Consider the following 20,611-nt stretch of genomic DNA (forward strand, 5'->3'; position numbering starts at 1 on the left):
GTTTTCTTTTTTTTTAACATTCTTATTATAATCTTGTGGTTGCAGCCGAAAGAATGTACTGACAATACACATGATCTTAGCAACATTAAGCCGATTAGGCATACAAAATTCAGTCTTTTTTTTTTTGAAATTTCAAAATCCGGTTTTGCTATATTGTCCAAAATCAATTGATTCAGTTTCAAATTCTTCTCACAACAGAAACATTTTGGCCACGAGTTTGTGGATGCTTCCTATCACGTGGAACCACAGCCGATAATACAATATAAATGTCTGACGTTAGACGTTTATTTTCTAAAACCTTCAGAAGAGACCCTTTTACCATTGCTATAATAGAGCATAAGTTTGATCTATTTAATTGATTCTCATAGTAAGTGAAGAAAACCTGAAAACTGAGCTTTTTTACTTAATGTGACTAAGTAGACTTCCCATGGAATGAACTAAAAGTTAAAAGTAGAGAAAACTCAATTGAAAAATGTTACAAAAAAAAAGTGTTACAAAAAAAAAAGTCTTCACACAGACTCTTTCCCTTCGTAGGTGAGATTTCAATTTATGTGGGGTCTTCTTAGTGGAGTCTGCATCCTCCCGAGCTGGTTCTTCCTCTCCAGTATTTTTGGCATCAACAGGGATCATTTGGTGCATTTGTCTCAGTTGTTTCAACTTTCACCTACAACCACCATCAGCAGTACAATCTTTTGTGTTCACTGACACATTTCTGTCCACAACAGGGGAGGGACTTGTCTCCACAGCTCCAATACCAAGACTGTCATCACCGGGGTAGTCATTACCTTCCTGCCCATGACAATAACAAACAATAGTCAGTGCTTTAAGTTGTTAGACAACGGTTTATAGATGGGTTTGGGCTCACACGATTGTCAAAACTAGGTATGGGTGGTCACTGGTGGTGGTCATAACTAAAATGGTAGGGCAAAGGAAAAAGGTAGAAAATGAGTAATTCTCCAGTTATTCTGGGTCAGCATACAAACCGAACCTCCTCTTACGGTCGCCTCGGCTGAAACTTCGTACCGGCGTAAAAAACTCCACTATAAGCTGTGTTCTAGTACATAACCTGCAATTTACCCAAACAGAACCAACATTGGTATAATGGTTTACTCTAAACCGTATTAACCATGCATCTATAATGTTACTCACAGCGAGGTGTGTAAGACGTTTCACAAGTGTTTCTGGTTAAGCCTCCACATTCTCTCCATTTGCTTGTTATTTAAGCGGGTTAAGAATTTACCTCATATCATTGACTAAGAAAACACATCTGCACATATGCTTGAACATCATGGAGATCATATGCTCTCGTTTGATGTACTTTGTAAACTCAAGAGATGAAGCTTTCGGGCTCTTACAGTAGTAGTTGATGAGCACTTTACCAGCTGGTGTGTATTAAAAGAAAGTTTTAAAGAAAGCTCTGTTTCAGAGAATAAACAGTTAGATTTTAAGGGTGGCTCTGTAAGATTGGCAGAAGATATTAATAAGACATGGTGGTTGTTTGCAGGTGTTTGATAGACTCTCGATCTATGTAACTGAATAATACCGTTCTTCTTATTGAATCAAATGGAGTTACAGCTCTGATTGTGATAAGCACTCAAGTTCTCATAACGAACTAAGCACTCATCACCAGTCTCATAGCGACTGTGAAGTATAGACTCATAACGTCTAGTACAATCAAGATCAAAGCATAAAAGACTCGTAACAGAACTACTCTATATTTATAGTCTTCGAGTTGCCTTTCAGCTCCGCAACTGCAAAGCCTCTCTCTGAAGTAGAAGCTTCCCAACTTCTTTATTTAAATGAGTAACCGCAGTTTCATTCAACGGCTTCTCCCGCTACTTTTCCTTTCTTCTTTCGATAGTATACCTTCTTATACCTATCAATACTTCCCCCAACGAAATCCAGCTTGCCCTCAAGCTGGTAATCAGGAAAACAAGTGATGAATTCTTGATATGACACCCACGAATTCTCGAGAGAAGACTTATCCTGCCATTTGACCAACAACTCTAACTCTCCTGTAACATTGTATCGTTTGTCCAAGACATCCTCTGGTACTACCAAATCATCGGCTGCTGTAAGACACCCCGGAGGTAGAACACTGCACTGCACTTGCTGCCCCACCGCAAGCTTTAATTGAGACACGTGAAAGACAGGATGGATGCGAGCATCAGCAGGCAATTGTAGTTTGTACGCAGTGTTCCCCACACGAGCACTGACCTTATAGGGTCCGTAGAACTTGGCAGCTAACTTCTGACAAAAACGACGAACTACTGTCTTCTGTCGATAAGGTTGTAACTTCAGGTAAACCATATCGCCTATTTCAAACTCCACATCACGCCTACTCTTGTCCGCTTGATTCTTCATGATTTCTTGAGCCCGTAATAGATTCTGTTTCAAATCCTCTAGAGCTTCATCACGGTCACGCAAAGCCTTGTCCAGTTCAAAGTTCGTCGTGGAACCCGATTCAAAACGCAGCAAAGGAGGTGGATCACGACCATAAACAACCTTGAACGGTGTAGTCTGAAGAGACTTATGATACGAAGTATTGTACCACAATTCTGCCCAAGCCAAATACGAATGCCAAGTTCTCGGATGCGACGATGAAAAACAGCGTAAGTACGTTTCCAAACATCTATTTAGAACCTCTGACTGTCCGTCGGTCTGCGGGTGAAAGGCAGTGCTGTATTTCAATGTCGTGCCAGCCAAACGAAATACCTCAGACCAGAACGAGCTCAAAAAGATACGGTCACGATCAGAGACTATACTTTTTGGAAACCCATGCAGCTTGACTACCTCTGCAATGAACTTCTTAGCCACGTCTAAAGCCGAGAATGGATGTTTTAATGCGACAAAATGAGCGAACTTGCTGAGACGGTCAATCACCACCAGTATTACGTTAAACCCATTCGAAGAGGGCAATCCTTCAATGAAATCCATATTTATATCTTCCCATACTAACTCCGGAATTGGCAGTGGTTGGAGAAGGCCTGCCGGAGACAAGGTAGAATGTTTATGTGTTTGACACACTGCACAAGAGGCAACATATTGTTGAATCGTCTTATACATGCCTTTCCAGAAGAACGAACATTGTACCCTCTTTACTGTCTTCAACACCCCAGAATGACCACCAAGTCTGCTATCGTGAGCTTCCTTCAAAATAGTAGGTATGAAACGAGATTGTTTCGGAATTACTAACCGTTGTTTGGACCACAAGTTCCCGTCAACCACCGAGTATTTCTTAGATATCAACTCCTTCTTATCTATCTTCGAAATAACACTTTGAATTCCACTATCTTCCTTGATTTCTTTAAACAGATCCTCCCATTGCAGAGCCGTTGGTACCGTTAAAGCCAGCAATAAAGAAGAAACTGACATTGAGCGAGATAACCCATCAGCTGCTTTGTTCTCTGGCCCTGGTTTGTAGAAGATGTCAAAATCGAAGCCCAAAATCTTAGTAAGCCATTTCTGATATTCCATATTCACTTCTCTTTGTTCCAACAAAAATTTTAAGCTTCGCTGATCGGTGTGAACATGAAACTTCCGACCCAACAGGTAATGTTTCCATTTCCTAATAGCCAACACTATCGCCATAAGTTCTCGTTCGTAAGCCGGTTTTTGATGTTCTCTTGGCGTCAAAGCGTGACTAAAAACGCTATAGGCCGTTTATCTTGCATCAATACTGCTCCCAAGCCAAATCCCGATGCATCTGACTCAATAACAAATGTTTTATTAAAATCCGGTAAGGCCAACACAGGGGCATGGACCATAGCATACTTCAGTTTGCTGAACGCTTCCTGTGCTAACTGGGACCAGCAAAACTGATCTTTCTTCAGTAATTCCGTCAATGGTCGACCAATGCTGCCATAGTCTCTGATGAACTTCCGATAGTAGCCTGTCAAGCCTAAAAATCCACGCAGCTGTTTCACTGTTTTCGGTTCCGGCCATTCTTGCATTGCACTGATCTTTGCAGAGTCTGTTGCTACCCCCTCCTTTGATATCATGTGACCCAAATACTCAACTGACGACACTCCAAAAGAACATTTCTTCTGGTTAGCGAATAGAGTTTGTTCACGCAGCACTTGTAGGACCAAACGGATGTGTTCCGCATGACTTTCCTCGTCTCTACTGTATACCAAAATATCGTCAAAGAAAACGAGAACAAACTTTCGGAGAAATGGTTTGAAGACCTGATTCATGAGAGCTTGGAATGTGGCCGGTGCGTTTGTGAGGCCAAAAGGCATCACTAGAAACTCATAATGACCCTCCACAGTCCGAAAAGCTGTCTTCGCAATATCAGCTTCTACCATTCTGATCTGATGATAACCCGAACGCAAGTCCAATTTTGTAAAGATCGTGGCTCCATGTAACTCGTCGAGCAGTTGATCAATGACTGGAATAGGGTATTTATCCAACACTGTAGCTCTATTCAGTGCCCTATAGTCCACACAAAAACGTAGTGACCCGTCCTTCTTCTTTACTAGCAAAACAGGACTTGAGAAGGGACTGGTACTTGGTCTGATTATTCCACTTGTAAGCATTTCGTTCACCATCTGTTCCATAGCAATTTTACTTGCATGAGGATATCGGTACGGTCGAACAGAAACGGAAGATACTCCAGGTTGTAGAATGATCGCGTGTTCCTTTCCCCTGAACGGTGGAAGTGTTGTAGGAACCTTGAAAACATCAGCGAATTCTTGGAGTATCTCAGAGAGTGTAGGACGAACTTCTGGAAACGAAGATGTAGCTATAGAGGTAGCAAGCAGCGCTTCTCTTCCTGACTTGCTAACTGTATAGACTGGTTTCAATGACTTGAAAGAAAATTTGGTACAATGTAGGGACTTATCGCCATACAAAGTAACATTTTTCCCGTCGTAGGTAAACGAAAAGACCTGCTCCTTCCAGTCTACTTCGCACGTACCTAACGTTTCAAGCCATTGAACGCCGAGTATCACATCTACGTTCCCCAGTTCAAGAGAGATGAAGTCACTTGTGAAGTTGGTGTCATTTAACCGGAAAGTAACTGCTTGGCCAACTCCCGAGGCTTTTACAGTCACTCCGTTTCCCAACAACACGTCCAAGCTACTATCTGCACAAACTTTCAATCGTAGCTTGTCCACAATTTCCGGTGAGATGAAATTGTGTGATGCTCCGCTATCGAGCATGACTATCACCTCTTTGTCTTGTATAAATCCCCTCATCTTAGTTGTTCTCGGGGAGTCGATGCCTAGGTAAGAGTTCAGTGACAACGTATGTAAGATTTGTGTCGCTTTAGAGGCTTGATCTTCCTCTTCTCCATCAGAATCACACACCTCAAGCTGTAGTCCGTTGATCACCGTTAAAACACGTAGTTGTCTATTAGGACAGAGCGGCTTGTGAGCTGGTGTCCAGGGTGCTTTGCATTTGAAACAGACCTTGTCTTTTCTCATGCGATCCAGTTCGGCATCTGTATGTTGTAATCTTGGTCTCATAGCATCTCGTTGTGGCGCTACATTTTCCTTGTTTGCCGTTGACCCAAACTTGAGAGCTTCAGTCTGTGGCTTATTAGTGTTCGTAGCAGCACGAGTTACTGCCGTTTGTCTTTGATAGCCTCCCCGCCCTTCACTAGCAGCCGAGCTTATCACTCGACAAAACGTAGTACTCTGCATTTTTAATACCGCCAGCTTATGTTGAGTTAACGTAACCGGCTCTTTCATGCGGATAACCTCCTTCATATCTGGTTTCAAACCGTTAAAGAATATCTTTATCAAGTTCTTTTCATCCACCCCTGTTACTTGATTCCTCAATGCTTCAAACTCATTCACGTAATCCTTAATCTCGCCTTCTTGTTGTAAGCGAAATAATCTTGCTGCCGGGTCATTATCAATAGGACCTCCAAACCTGTCCAACATCCTCTGCGTAAACTGATCCCAACTGAAGAATGGTTCGCTGATAACCTCTCCGTTGAACCATTGTAACACTGGCCCCTCTAGGCTTAGAGATACCAACTGAAGCTTTTCTTCCTCGTTGTAGTTACCGTACCTGAAAAAACGCTCCACACGGGAGATCCAATCGAAAGGCAAAGGACCAGAGAACACAGGCATTTCTATCTTTCTCAACATTTTATCACGAGATGCAATCGAATCTTGAATTCTCCGATAACCTAAATGTGTTGGAGATTGTTCCGGTTGAGTACGAGATAACGGTACCTGATCAACCGGAGGTTGCGACGCTGAAGCGATTTCTTTCCCCGGCCGTTGAGTGAACATCGCCGTTTCTTCGAATCGCGTCAGCATATCCGTAATAACGCTCATCTTCTGTTCCAGAGCTCCAAATCTCGAATTCGATTCCTCTCCCATCGATTCCATCTTCTTCTCCAGCGACTCGAACTTCGCCGTCGCTGCTCGCTCGCTCCGAGCAAGCTTCTCGTAATTGTGCTTCGTCAGCTCCATCTCGTCTTGAATCTGTTGAAGATCCATCGATTTTGCTGACTCTCCGATCGTCGACTTCTCTCGATCACCTCCGTTACGCGTTTCCACCATCTCGCAGCGTCGCGGTGGCTCCGACCAGTTTCGCCGCACCAATGATAGACTCTCGATCTATGTAACTGAATAATACCGTTCTTCTTATTGAATCAAATGGAGTTACAGCTCTGATTGTGATAAGCACTCAAGTTCTCATAACGAACTAAGCACTCATCACCAGTCTCATAGCGACTGTGAAGTATAGACTCATAACGTCTAGTACAATCAAGATCAAAGCATAAAAGACTCGTAACAGAACTACTCTATATTTATAGTCTTCGAGTTGCCTTTCAGCTCCGCAACTGCAAAGCCTCTCTCTGAAGTAGAAGCTTCCCAACTTCTTTATTTAAATGAGTAACCGCAGTTTCATTCAACGGCTTCTCCCGCTACTTTTCCTTTCTTCTTTCGATAGTATACCTTCTTATACCTATCAGTGTTACCTTCTCGTCATAAGAGCATGTCCACACCCCGCTCGCTTCCTTTCTTGACAATGCGTGCCACCCAAAATTTCACCAGAAGGTGCGAGGTTGCCATGGATGGAGATGGTGCTTGACGGAGAAAGTATATTTGATTTAGTTTAGGTGATCCTGTTCATCGCAGATTTATAGGTGGAGCTTTGAACGTGACCCTGAAGGACCGTGAAGTGATTGAATGCGAGAGAGTGGGAGAAGTGTTGTAAATCACAACAAAACCATTACAATACTGTTTTCAAATTTTGAGATTTATGTTATTACCTCAGACAACAACAGAGCCGATGTTTTGTCCAAAATAATTCTCCACAAATTTCTTTGGGTTCTTGAATATTAATAGAGCTGAATTTTCCATGACACTCTTCACATTACCAGCTGGCTTGTTCGGGTTGGCTGCACCATGAAGAAAAACTGAGTAGAAAGGCAATGGCATCTGAATGTTTTAAACCTGATAAAATCAGTCATACCTGAAGCGACATGCTTAGATTTCTCTGCTGTCGCAATCTTTGGAGGATGGGTTTGAACAGAGTTTGTTTTGTCAGGAAGCTCGAGAACAACAACTGAATTAGACAGAAAATAATCAGATAGCCTATAATAGTAAAAAAAATAGATTTAAATGTCAAAACCTCAAGAAAGGAACATGAGTTCTCAAGTAAAATGTTTAGAACATTTGCCTCAAGATCAATGTATACATAATCTCTTCCAATTGACTGAAGAAAGTTGTCTATACCTGATGTGTCAAGCTGGAAATGATACGGAACAACCAAATCAGTGTTTTGATTTATTGACATTAGTGTGTACCGTTACAAACAGGTATGTAGATCAAGGCTCGCACTAACAGATCCTTGAATCAGCGTTGCCTTTTTGAAAGGAGTAAATTAAAAGATTAGACAATCAGAATGGCTGTTATCGTGATCAGGGTAGCTAGGAGACGGACGTGGTTACCTTCTTGTCAAGAAGTAGCATGTCAACAATCCTTAGTTCACATTTTCTTGCTTGTCAAACAGCCATTCGAGCTCTCGCACAGTCTGTCTAGCAGTTCGTGCGGCATCGGCTCTTCTCTAAGTTTTCATGTGAACCTTAAGAAAGCTAAGAAGGAGGGTAACAACAAAATCCAAGCTTCAAGTTAGATGCTTTAAGCAAAGCAAAAATGGATTTTCATATACCTAATAGGTGAGACGTTGCCGCAAGAACTTAACGTTTTCAAAGAGAGTTAGCCTTAGCGTTTTGGTCTTCGCGTGTGCTTCTTTTAATTCTCATCCTTATCTGAGAAACCATAAAAGAAGTCGGATTAGATCAGAATCGAAACATAAAGCAATAGATCGAGCATCCACTTTCTCACCTATAGCTCGGACTTGGAATTGAAGGAAGGAAGTGTTAAGTTGAGGGAGTGAGTCGGTGAGACAACCCAATGAGGAAGCCATCCTCGTCGTCCCTGCTTTCCTTATCAGTCAACGTCCAGCTATCGGATCAGCAAGAAGAAGGTGCGAAGTCACCGTTGATGGAGTTCGTAAAACAGAGACTAAAACCGATTGAATGCAAAAGAGTGGAATCATTGGTGTGAATCACGTTATGGTAGCTTTAATGTGGTGTGAATGACTGAAGCAAGCGTTACGCTTCGGAGCCGGTGTCATCTGAAAGGTTACGGTGGCTCAGGGGCTCTGTTTCGCATCTCTCTATCAGAATAGCGGAGAAAACTTAAAAATATGGGCCTGTGTGCAAAATACTCTAAGAATCCAATAGGCCCAGAAAACATGAAAACTCAGACATACAAATACGTTCGATGATTAATGTTTAATAGACTGACACGTGGCGCAAAACGCCCCTCTGGTCTCCAGAGTGACGTGGCAGCAGGAGCAGACAGATAATCTAACTTTATTGTATAAGATAACTAGAGATGGATCCGCGCACCATACGGGTATTGGTTTTTATATTTTTATACATTAAAATTTGTTTTTCATAATTAATGTTATATATTTTAGATGAGTCGTGATATAACTAATTGTATTCAAAAAACCTGAATCGAATTGGATAATATAGTTATTTTCGGTACAAATATTTGAATTCATTTCAGATACATTTGTCATTTAGATATTTTTAGGTTCTTATACATTAGAACACAACTAATCTTGACCTAAAAGGATCCAACTCAAAACCCACACATAAATTTATAATATTCAAGTAGAGCCTAATTAAAAAATAATAATAATGATATCCAAAAAAATAACTCATACCTAAATGGATAACCAATGTTCATGCCTAAGTAATTTTATAAACTATTAAAAATGACTATTTTTATGTGTTTGGTTAAATTAAGTGAACTAGAAAGAGCTTCTATTTAGTAGAATAATTATATGAAGTGAAAAATTAAGCGAGAATAAATGTAATACATTTTTATGATTTTAATTTAAGTTATTATTTTATTCACAAAAACATGTCTTTAAATTATGTTTTTGGCTACGCAATTTTCCACCGATTGACACTAAAATATAAAAAAAGTTTTAGTAAAATAAACTAAACCGAACGTTTAACCACATGCAAAACCCTGTTATTTTGTATTTTTTATTTTACAATTGGCACAAAGTTAATGTTGATTAACTAATAAATAAAATAATAGCATAATTATCTAGTATTAAAAAGAAAAATTTCAACTAACTAAAGTACATGTATGTGAGTAGAAATAAACCGAAAACGATAAACCGGGTTTCGGTCTGGTAAGGATGGTGAAGAAGTCGATACAATGTTTAAAAAAATTAATAAATAATTTTTTGTACTATTATTATCGAAATATAATTAATGATGTGATGCATTGTTAAGGTAAATTAATTAATAAAATTGTTAAACTGAGTGAAATATTAAAATACAATTAATATAATTATATTAATAAAATTACTAAAAAAACAATTTTTTTTATACTATTATCCATGTTTCCTAACAATTCTCATTTCTACTACTATCCATATTTCCAAACATTACGAAAAGGTATTTCAGTTTTAAAAACTAATAAATAAAATTTGTACTATTATTATTATAGAAATATAATTAATGATGTGATGTATTATTAAAGTAATATAATTAATAAAATTATTAAAAAATATAGAAATACAATTAATGTAATTATATTAATGAAATTACTAAAAGAATAATATACTCTTTTTATACTACTATTCATGTTTTCCTAACAATTCTTATTTATACTATTATCCATATTTTCAAACATTACGAAAATATACTTCAATTTTAATAATATAGATATTTTCAACCATTACAAAAAAAATATTTCAGTTTTAATAATATAGATGGGATAATCTATGCAAAGCTGAAACATTTACTCAACAACTGATTCCCAATCCAAATCAGAACAGAAGTCTCAACAACTTCGGAATAATTAGTGTATGTTTAAATATGATTTCAAACTAAACTATCATGTAAAGTTTATTGTACCTTTATACTAAACAAACTCATCTCATTCCAAATCAGAACAGAGGTTCCTGCACTCACATCTCAATGAACAACAACACAAACAAATATATCAATATGATGAGTATGTAAAACAAACATACAACAAAACGTTCATTAGATATACAATACAAGAAAATGAAGCAAACTTTTTTTTCTTCTGGTATCTCAATTTTTTTGTTTTACCACTGTGCACTCAATGATTCTATTTTTCTACCATACTTGAATCTGAGGACAGGTCTTTTCTAAGAGCTTTCAAGCCAACAGAAAAGATTCAATCTCTTCTTCTCAGAGATTCTTCCTCTGTGTTTTGGTTGGCCCTTCTGTTTCCCTCACCATCTCAGGGTTGAAGCAAAGACAGAGAAACATTTTGTTCGGTTTCTTATCAGTCTTTCTCTGTAGAAGAAACACAGCTAGTTTCAGTCTTCACATTACAAACAGAAATGAGAAATGTCTTGTTCTCATGATTTGTTGGAAATTGAAATCTTACCTTTGGGTTCTGATCTTGAGTTTTAGTGTTGCCCATCAAAAGCCTACATCACAAAAAGAAATACAGTATACAATTAGGACAAGAACATAAACTCAAACGCAAACTGAGTCAAGGGTAGAAAACAAATCCGGCTTACTTCAAGAAACTGAATTTGTTCTTCTTCATGGAACTGTGAGTTGCCGGTTTTTCACTGCAAATAAATTACATAGAACAAATCAGATGCAGAAAAAAAATATAGAGAAAACAATCAAAAGATGCTTTTATTTACCTTATTTTCTGTGAGACAACAAGCTCCATTGCTTTCTTTGGAGCTTCTGATTTATCCATAGACACTGGTGAGATCTTGGTAACAGATTTTCTCTCTTCTTCTTTTTCTCCAACAGAAGAGCTCTTCTTCAACAACTCTGCATCCTCTATGTGATTCTCATCAAGCACTTCAAGAAGAGCCTTTAAATCATCTGCAATCACAGAGTTATCAACCACAGTGTCTTCTTGTTCCAAGACCACAACAACACTCGTTCTTTCGGGTTCTTCTTCATCTTTCTCAATACTCAAAACCGCCTCCTCACCACCCAGGACTAACTCCGTTTCACCACTCTCTTCTTCTTCTTTAACCTCATCTTTAGTCAATGTCTCCAATGTGTTTAGCAAGACCGCAACACTTTCTGGTTGTTGTTCTTCTTGTTTTGAGTCATCTGAAGCAGCTTTTGCTTTCTTGGCTTCGGCTATTTTCTTGTAATGAGCGTCAAAGAAAGCTTTCTTCTGCGCAACAGATCCAGGTTGAGAATATTTCTCAGCTTCATCGACATACTTCTTGTGCGAGAAGCTTGACCATTTCCCCCACTCAAGATTCTCTGTCATGAATCTACCGAAGGAGACGGATTGGCTAAGCGCATGCATAGTATTATCCTGCAAATTTGTAAAACTTTCTGATGAGTCAAAAGTGTTTCCAATCAAATCATTAGCTAAACCGGAAACCCTTATTCAGAAACTTTCATACAAACACATTAAGATCAGAGAGAAAATCAAGATAATAACTATATTATTTCAAGATCACCATAGGAGGAATCACAAACAAACCTGATGAGTTTCATGACGAGAAAGAGGAGCTGCGAACGAATGTGAATGAAATAGAACTGCAGATTCTCCCATTGCGCCAATCCTCAAAACAATATTTTTCTCTCTGAATTATTGTTTTCTCTCTTTGTGTAAGCCAAACGGCTAATAGAATTCGAACGTTCGAAAACAATTCTTTTCTCAGACCAAACACATGTTTTAGAAGACGTTCTGAAACAGTTTTGTTGAAATCTGGGTCCCACGAAAAAATAAATAATTGGAAGAAAAAAAAAATTGAAAGAGGTTAAATTATGAACCTAAGAAGTTTAACAAATTAGATTGTTTTTTGCTACGGTTGTTGACATGAAGTGGTTGAGAATTAAAACAAAAGGAAATTTCTGGTGAAAAAAATATTAAAATGTTATGTTCGGGAAAGAAAAATCTAAAAAGATCTGTAATCTTTAAACTGCATTCTAAGTACAATTTTGATTTTTAGATAATAGTAACGCGTTTTAAATCTAATTTTAGTTATTATTTTACAAAACATTTGTTTTTTTATACAGTTATATTACATTTATTTAGGGTGGGAAAGAACAAAGTGTAAATTACGGTTGAGTTGAATCTGATGCATGTAACGTTTTTGTTCTTTTGGTACCAAAGAAAACAATTTTACACTACAAGTAATGCTGTTAGAATACATTTACATCACAACCATCAGAGAAAGCAACCATTTTTCTTCTTCTTTGGCATCTATTAATAAATAAACAGACAGAACTTTGGTTAGAAACTATAAACACAAACGATAAGGGAAAATTCAATCTTCTTATAGTTATTTGTTTGAAATCTTATTATTATCTGAAAGTATGCACCCTAGTCAACGTTCAAAAATCATGGTCTGATTGGTTCATTGGTTCTGTCCGCTTTTTAGTTCAAATTAAAATATATTCCCTCCGTTTTTTAATATAAGTCGTTTTAGAGAAATTTGTTTGTTCCAAATTATATGTCGTTTTCGGTTTTCTATGTAAAATTTATTAATAACTAATGTTGTATGACCAATAATAATATATCTTCTATTTTTCTATTGGTTAAATTGTGGTTAGGTAAATAATTAATGATGTTTTTGTTTAGAAAATATAAGAAATTAATGGTTTTCTTAGTCTACGTGCATAGCTGTAAAACGACTTATATAAAAAAACGGAGGGAGTACATTTTAGCTAGCAACCTCCTGCTCCAACATGAAAAAACTAATATCAAACTGAAAATAAATTTTTTTTTTAACCATAATTGTTAGCTAAATCACTCAAATTTTTTAGTATCAAACTAAAATAAAATTGTTAGCTATATCACTATAATCACTAAATTACTAAAATTGTTTATTAAATTAAAATTGTTAGTAAATCGTATAAATCAGCTAAATCACTAAAATTATTTATTAAAATTAATGATTTACCTATAATCATAAAAAATACATGACAAAACAACAAAATCACTTCTTAGATAGATAAATAGATATATTCCCAAATGAATTAAAGCTTGGTTTGATTTTTGAGATACCATATCAAACCGGTTATTTTGCAGAAGAGAAGTATGTTGTATATTATTTTTTCCAACATCACTTTGATATTGTTTCCTTTTTTTGTTACAACTTTGTCTATTTGTGCCAAAGGTTAGAGTATTCATTTAGCTTTTTTCAAATCTTAGAACTATTTATAGATCATGAAAAGCATCACATGAACTCATTTGTTCTTACGTTACCTGATTTGCCGAGGATCAAATAATGGATCTCAAGTAGGGCTGGACGCGGATCGGATATCCGGGTTTTTGAAAGTATTTGTGATTTATTCGTATGTTACGGATATTTAATTTTTCGATTTGCTTTGCTTCGGAAAGATACGAATATCCAAAAAATAAATAGATATTTGCGGATATTTACGAATACTTACGGATATCTAATCCACTTTGATTAATACAAATAATCTTAAAAAATTAATACAAATTTATTTTTTAATATTTATTTTTGCATGATATACAAAATAAAAACTAAAAGAAATAGTGAAACTACATATTTTGTAAATTTTAAACTTAGTTAACAATTATAGTAACACAAAACTTAAGAAAAAATTATAATTTTTTTATATTTTTTTCTCTTCTTTTTTATGTAATTATTTTATATAAGTAATAATGTGAATATAATTTGTCAAATCATATGTTATAATAACAATTATATAAACTTATATATTTAAAACATGAAGTATAATCAAGATGTATATATATTTATATATTTCCGGATCGAAGCGGATATCCGCTTTCCAAAATTTTGATATTTGTGATTTGCTTCGATTTTAACGGATATTGATTTTTAATATTTGCTTTGCTTCAAAAATTTACGGATATCTAGAAATTTCGGATCGAATCGAGACAAATAACGAATCGAATCAAATTTAACGGATAAAATGTCCGGCCCTAATCTCAAAAACTCAGTTGTGACCCTTACGTGTTAGACGCAATGGTCTTAAGAAGAAATCTTAAAGTATATCAAGCTTTACCTTTACTGGTAGTCTAATAATTGATCATCTGAGAAAGAGAGAATATTTTTTTATTTGCAAGGTGATTAGAGTTAATATATACTAGGATAAGATCCGCGCCTTGCGCGGGATTAAGTTATTATTTTTATTATATTTTGGAGAATGAAACAATAGTTTGGCTTCATTTGGATTACGGGTGTTCAATCCGAATATCGGGTTAGTTTCGGTTCGGTTCGGTTTTTTCGGTATTTGGTTAGTAAAATATAACTACTATTCTAAATCCATATTTACTTTGACTTTAGTCTTTCACATAATTTTGAAAGATTTCAACTCGACGACTAAATTGATCAACCAATCTTATTACTTTAAATCATTAGTGTATATATATATATATTATTTAGTTTGAATATTTATTAAATAAAAATTCATATGCGTTATATTTTATGATCATTTGTAACTTATTATAACAAAAAAATAATTTATTGATCACAAAATTTTCAGAGTGGGAATATTCAAATTTATAATAATATATAGACGTTTTGAAAAATTCAAATATAACATATAAGAAAAAATATAAATGTTTTTATTATATATTTAATGTGATTTTTAATATCTTTCAATAATATAAAATTGAAAAAAAGAACTAAGATACCAAAATTGTTATCAAATATTTATTATTCGTAATAATTAATATTCATATATACGTTAATCATATTAGGTAATTTCGTAGCTTCTAATTAAGGACAGTGCAAAAAAAATTTTGGTAGATTATTTATCAATTCGATAGTTAGTTTAATAAAAAATATAATGTAAGTCAAGATGGACCAACCTATTTTTCTAAGAATAGTATATTTTATATAGTCGTTTATTAAATGAGAATTTATAATCATACAGTTCTATGATCATTCATATCATTTTATAACTGAATATTTAAATCATCGATAACAAAATTTTCAATGTGAAATCTTTAATAAGTTTATAATTTATAAATGTTTTTGAAAATTCATTGAAAGCTTTAATATTAAAATATTTATGTAATCTTATGGTGTATAGTATAATCTATATATATATATATATATATATATATAAATATATATGTTTTATTATTAAATGATATTTTTTACTCATATGGTTTTAAAATAATGTGTATCTTCTTATAATATTAAATAAAAGTTCATATTAATACAATTTTATGATCATTTGTAACTTATTATGACAAAAAAAAAATCTATTGATCACAAAATTTTCAGAGTGGGGATCTTCAAATTTCTAATAATTTATAGACGTTTTGAAAAATTTAAAATATAACATATAAGAAAAATTATAAATGTTTTTATTATATATTTAATGTGATTTTTAAATATATTTTAATATTATAAAATTAAAAAAAGAACTAAGATACAAAAATTGTTATCAAATATTTATTATTCATTATAATTAATTTTCACATATATGTTAATCATATTAGGTAATTTCGTAGCTTTTATTTAAGGAAAGTGCAAAACATTTTTTGGTACGTTATTTATCAATTCGATAGTTAGTTTAATAAAAAGTGTAATATAAGTTAAGATAGACCAACCTATTTTTCTAGGAATAGTATATTTTGTATAGTTATTTATTAAATATGAATTTATAATCATACGGTTCTATGATCGTTCATATCGTTTTATAAAAAATATTTAAATCATCGATAACAAAATTTTCAATCTGAAATCTTTAATAACTTTATAATTTATAAATGTTTTTGAAAATTCATTGAAAGTTTTAATATTAAAATATTTATGTAATCTTATGGTATATAGTGTTTAATATATATATATATATATATATATATATTTTATTATTAAATGATATTTTTTACTCATATGGTTTTAAAATCATGTGTATCTTCTTATAATAAAAATGTTAAACCATTGATCATTAATTTTTAACATAATAATTTTAATAGTTTTAGTCATTTATTGTCGTTTTTAAAAATTCAAAATATAACATATACGAAAAAATCTAAATTTTATTTTTATAGCTAATTTGATTGTTTAATTTATTTTAATAATATAAAATTAAACAAAAAATGATGGAGGAGATATACATTGTTATCAAATCTTTATTATTAAACTCATTAATTGTCATATATATATTAGTCCTTTATGGTAATTCCGTAGGTTTTATTTAAGGAAAGAAAATATCATATCATATCATTATATCATATAGTTTGACCAACTTATATATCTAACAACATATAAAAATCGAATGTGGACCTACTTATTTTTCAATTGAATGTAATTGACTACCTAATTGAGTGACACCTATGCATTGGAGCCTCTTTTAATTAATACAAAATTGAGGTTACATTTTTTCAAATGTTCCTCAATTAATATATAAGGGATGTGATTTGCAAATCCTCCATAGCAATATTATATAATTTTTTAACATTTTAGTGAGTTATGCTAATATTGTTACTTAAGAGTTCAATAGTGTTTATTGCAATTTGATTTTTGGTCAAATAATAAAGTTTGCTTTTCTCTAACGAAGGCATAAAATGTGTAAAATTGACATTTATACCAACTTAATCATGACTCGCCAAAGAAGAAGTTTGACTATTTTCTTCATAATGGTGCATAAACAAAGTTATGAATTCTCGATCAAAGCAACGTATAAATGATCACAAATTTCTAACAGACAGGCTTAACAATAGATCTCTTAATCTGCCTAATACATCCGTGTATTTGTGTATATATAGGGGCATGATGCGATAATTGTAAACATGCAGATGGTGAAATGGAGGTTCAGGAAACTAAAACGTTAAAACAATATAGCAACAAGCAGAAAATACTGCTGGTCGGAGAAGGAGACTTTTCATTTTCTCTGTCTCTAGGCAGAGCCTTTGGTTCAGCCTCCAACATCACTACGTCTTCCCTTGACAGTCGAGGTACTAAAAATAGTATTCATCTTATATAGTATTTTGTTACATTAATAATCGAACTTGGGTTGCTAATGAGTTATTATAAATGGTGTAGTTGATGTAAATCGTAAGTACACATATGGAAAGCAGAACGTGGAAGAGTTGGAACGACTCGGAGGCACCGTTATCCACGGTGTCAACGTCCACTCCATGAGCTCAGATAATCGCTTAGCTCGATACAACCGAATTGTCTTTAATTTTCCTCATTCAGGTTTAGGTTTTGGTTCTGAGCATGAGAGCTTCTACATCATGTATGTATTGTGCAACACCCACACTTTTATCCCCTTTGGTTGTCATACTTCATGTATAATTAACATTAAAATTTGGTACATGTGTACAATATTCACAGGCAACACCAGGCGTTAGTAAGAGGATTTTTCGAGAGTGCGAGAAAGATGTTAGAAGATGAGGATGGAGAGATTCATCTGACTCATAAGACAACAAGACCATTTAGTGAGTGGGAAATAGAGACTCTAGCTCAAGAAAAGGGTTTGCGTCTAATCGGGTTGATGGTATTTGACCAATTGGCGTTTCCGGGTTATTCTAACAAGAAAGGAAGTGGAAGTAACTGTGACTCTAACTTTCCGATCCGAAGTGCAGTTACTTTCATGTTCAAGAAATAAATCTTTGCTTAATGTCAAAGAACTAAATAATATGTATCTTTTAATCAGTACTCTAATAATAATGATGGATTTGTTTTCTAATCGCCAAAACTAATTCTACTATATATAAACGTATCAGCCCCATGCGCTTACAACGAACCATTTCCAATCTAAAAGAAATAGAACAACAACTAAGTAGGGAAGTTTACAAATGGGTGCCACTAAATGTTGCCTGCTTAAATCACATAAATTAGCCGAAACTAACAATCTACATTACACTCAATTCTAGATTGTGTGAATGAGGAGGTACACAACTCAAAAGCTATAATGACAGAGGTATGCAATAACTGCAAAAGGTATGGGATAATAATACAAAACATCTAAATTTAGCAAAGAAAGATTTAGCTTGTAAAAAAAGTGTTGAGTCGTCTTTTATCCGTGGCATCCATGCAACCATTGGTACAAGCATATTCAATAGATCCTCTACTGAAAATATGGTCGTGATCGAAATCTTCGACCCTCTATATAAAAAGACGGTTTATTTGTACTTACTTAACAAGCAGCTTCACACACCAAGTACGTCGCCGTTTCTAAACTCAATGCACTACTAACAGTCTAACACCACACCATAGTCTTTTGGGCCAAACTGAATATTACAAAAAAGAACCGTCTTCTCGGTTATTAACAAAAGACGACCTCTTCTGCGTTTTCGCCCACACAAACGACTCGTCCAAAGTGTATAAAGAGTTACCATTCGCGGTGGAAACCAGCTATTCCGGCCGTCAGATTGTACGGTGTTCCGCCGTGCCACGTCACCAAAGTGTATCACTCGCCGTTAAGGGATGGACGGTTGATAATCGTTTCCTGGTGGGAGCCACATACCAGTGGGATAGGCTGGTTTACGACGCCGTGATCGACCACGATAACACCACGGTGGCGTTTGTCAAGGGTTTAAATCTACGGCCAGGAAAAGTTGCTGACGTGTCAAGATACGAGTGCGTGTACGGTTGGGATTTAGCGAAGCCCAAGCTTTTGCTTAGGTCACAAGTTATCTCTGCGGCCCAAGAGATCGTACGGTGCAAAACGCCACTAACAGTGTTAACGGGCCCACGAGTGGCCCAATCTCCTGCGGTTAAAGTCTCTGTGAGAATCAAAGGAAGTGGGATGCTACCTTCCGTTGCCCACCCAATAAACCATCCGGTTCGGGTCAAAGACTTGACCTATGGTGAAGGAAAACAATTCGAGACATGTGTTTGCACCATGACACGAAACGCGGCCAACGTTTTGAGAGAATGGGTGATGTATCATGCTGGAATCGGCGTTTCACGATGGTTCATCTACGACAATAATAGCGATGACGACATAGTTTCCGAGGTCGAGAATCTAAAAAACTGCGGTTACAACGTTTCTAGACACTTTTGGCCGTGGATCAAAACTCAAGAAGCTGGGTTTGCTAACTGCGCGATTCGAGCCAAACGCGATTGTGAATGGGTCGCGTTTATTGACGTCGACGAGTTTTTTTACATCCCGTCTGGTCAAACCTTAACCCAAGTCATAAAAAAATACACAACACCATTATCATCATCGGCTAGCATGATTGGTGAAATACGAACGTCATGTCACAGTTTCGGACCTTCTGGTCTTAAAGATCCACCTCGTCGTGGAGTCATGGCATCTTACACGTGTCGTATGTCGCAACCGGAGAGACACAAGAGCATAGTTAGACCAGAAACGCTAAACACGACGCTTATAAACGTTGTGCACCACTTTCAACTAAAAGAAGGGTTCACGTTTGTTGACGTTGAAAAGGATGCGATGATAATCAACCATTATAAATATCAGGTATGGGATATTTTTAAGGAGAAGTTTAAAAGAAGAGTGGCAACATATGTAGCGGATTGGCAGGACAAGGAGAATGTCGGGTCGAAAGATAGGACACCCGGGTTAGGGACACGACCCGTTGAACCGTCTGATTGGGCTGAGAGGTTCTGCGAAGTGAGAGATAATGGGCTCAAGGATTGGGTATTGGAGAATTTCGTGGACCGTAAAACGCAGCGTTTAGTGTGGGAGGAAGAAAGGAATATAATGGTGGGTGAAGTTGTTGCTCAGATGGATTTGTGCTGATGAAATAATTGGTCGGAAGAGGAAAAAGCAATTAAAAACCCAATACCTTTTTTTGTCTGAATTTTTAAAAGCGCAATACTTGCATATATTTTCTTTTGTTTCCGAATTTTCTATGGTGAAAAAATAATGTAGATACGTCCGGTATGGCGGTATGTAATTAATTGCTTCCCGGGAAAAGAAACAAACAAGTATACTCTTTATTTAATAAATTAAATAATACGCAAGACATATAGTATGTTTTTTAACTGAGAATTTTGAATTTTCATATATTTATCAAAAGAAGAAACATGATAGTGTTGATATAATTATTGATTACCAATGGTCGACAAAAAAACTCATTGATTACCATGTCGACAAAAAAACTCATTGAATGTTGTATTTAGTGTGATAATGGACATATGGCTTGCTCCTCTTGCTGTTCCA

General features: G+C 35.3%; 4 protein-coding genes across 24 annotated transcripts; 2 read left to right on the forward strand and 2 right to left on the reverse strand.

Annotated features, from left to right (window-relative positions):
* Positions 1 to 372: 372 nt before the first annotated feature.
* On the reverse strand, positions 373 to 14,774 carry LOC103850192 (protein WVD2-like 7). 21 transcript variants are annotated; one of them, XM_033274521.1, is made up of 14 exons: positions 12,000 to 14,774; positions 11,188 to 11,828; positions 11,056 to 11,109; positions 10,920 to 10,962; positions 8,313 to 10,825; positions 8,137 to 8,236; positions 7,916 to 8,059; positions 7,772 to 7,830; positions 7,438 to 7,530; positions 7,235 to 7,363; positions 6,941 to 7,128; positions 1,150 to 1,417; positions 866 to 1,066; positions 373 to 789 (listed from the first exon to the last, which is right to left on the reverse strand). In XM_033274521.1, the coding sequence occupies exons 1-5, from the start codon at positions 12,069 to 12,071 to the stop codon at positions 10,718 to 10,720; spliced, it is 918 nt and encodes a 305-aa protein (XP_033130412.1). In that variant the 5' UTR covers positions 12,072 to 14,774; the 3' UTR covers positions 373 to 789; positions 866 to 1,066; positions 1,150 to 1,417; positions 6,941 to 7,128; positions 7,235 to 7,363; positions 7,438 to 7,530; positions 7,772 to 7,830; positions 7,916 to 8,059; positions 8,137 to 8,236; positions 8,313 to 10,717. The 21 variants fall into 21 exon arrangements, with proteins under 21 accessions (XP_033130412.1, XP_033130408.1, XP_033130425.1 ...); XM_033274517.1 differs by having other exon boundaries at positions 7,701 to 7,830; XM_033274534.1 differs by having other exon boundaries at positions 1,150 to 1,267; positions 1,356 to 1,382; positions 6,941 to 7,087; positions 7,438 to 7,830.
* Positions 3,582 to 6,925, reverse strand: LOC103850385. Its single transcript, XM_033274514.1, has one exon. The coding sequence runs from the start codon at positions 6,516 to 6,518 to the stop codon at positions 3,633 to 3,635; it is 2,886 nt and encodes a 961-aa protein (XP_033130405.1). The 5' UTR covers positions 6,519 to 6,925; the 3' UTR covers positions 3,582 to 3,632.
* Positions 14,775 to 17,278: 2,504 nt separating the features above from the next.
* Positions 17,279 to 18,246, forward strand: LOC103850193 (uncharacterized protein At4g26485-like). Its single transcript, XM_033276002.1, has 3 exons — positions 17,279 to 17,429; positions 17,500 to 17,713; positions 17,812 to 18,246. The coding sequence occupies exons 1-3, from the start codon at positions 17,279 to 17,281 to the stop codon at positions 18,083 to 18,085; spliced, it is 639 nt and encodes a 212-aa protein (XP_033131893.1). The 3' UTR covers positions 18,086 to 18,246.
* Positions 18,247 to 18,391: 145 nt separating this feature from the next.
* LOC103850386 (glycosyltransferase family 92 protein RCOM_0530710-like) lies at positions 18,392 to 20,412 on the forward strand. The gene is made up of 2 exons (XM_033276003.1): positions 18,392 to 18,420; positions 18,697 to 20,412. The coding sequence occupies exons 1-2, from the start codon at positions 18,392 to 18,394 to the stop codon at positions 20,186 to 20,188; spliced, it is 1,521 nt and encodes a 506-aa protein (XP_033131894.1). The 3' UTR covers positions 20,189 to 20,412.
* Positions 20,413 to 20,611: the final 199 nt, after the last annotated feature.

This window comes from Brassica rapa, chromosome A07 (genome assembly GCF_000309985.2).
Source record: "Brassica rapa cultivar Chiifu-401-42 chromosome A07, CAAS_Brap_v3.01, whole genome shotgun sequence".
Taxonomy (NCBI): domain Eukaryota; kingdom Viridiplantae; phylum Streptophyta; class Magnoliopsida; order Brassicales; family Brassicaceae; genus Brassica; species Brassica rapa.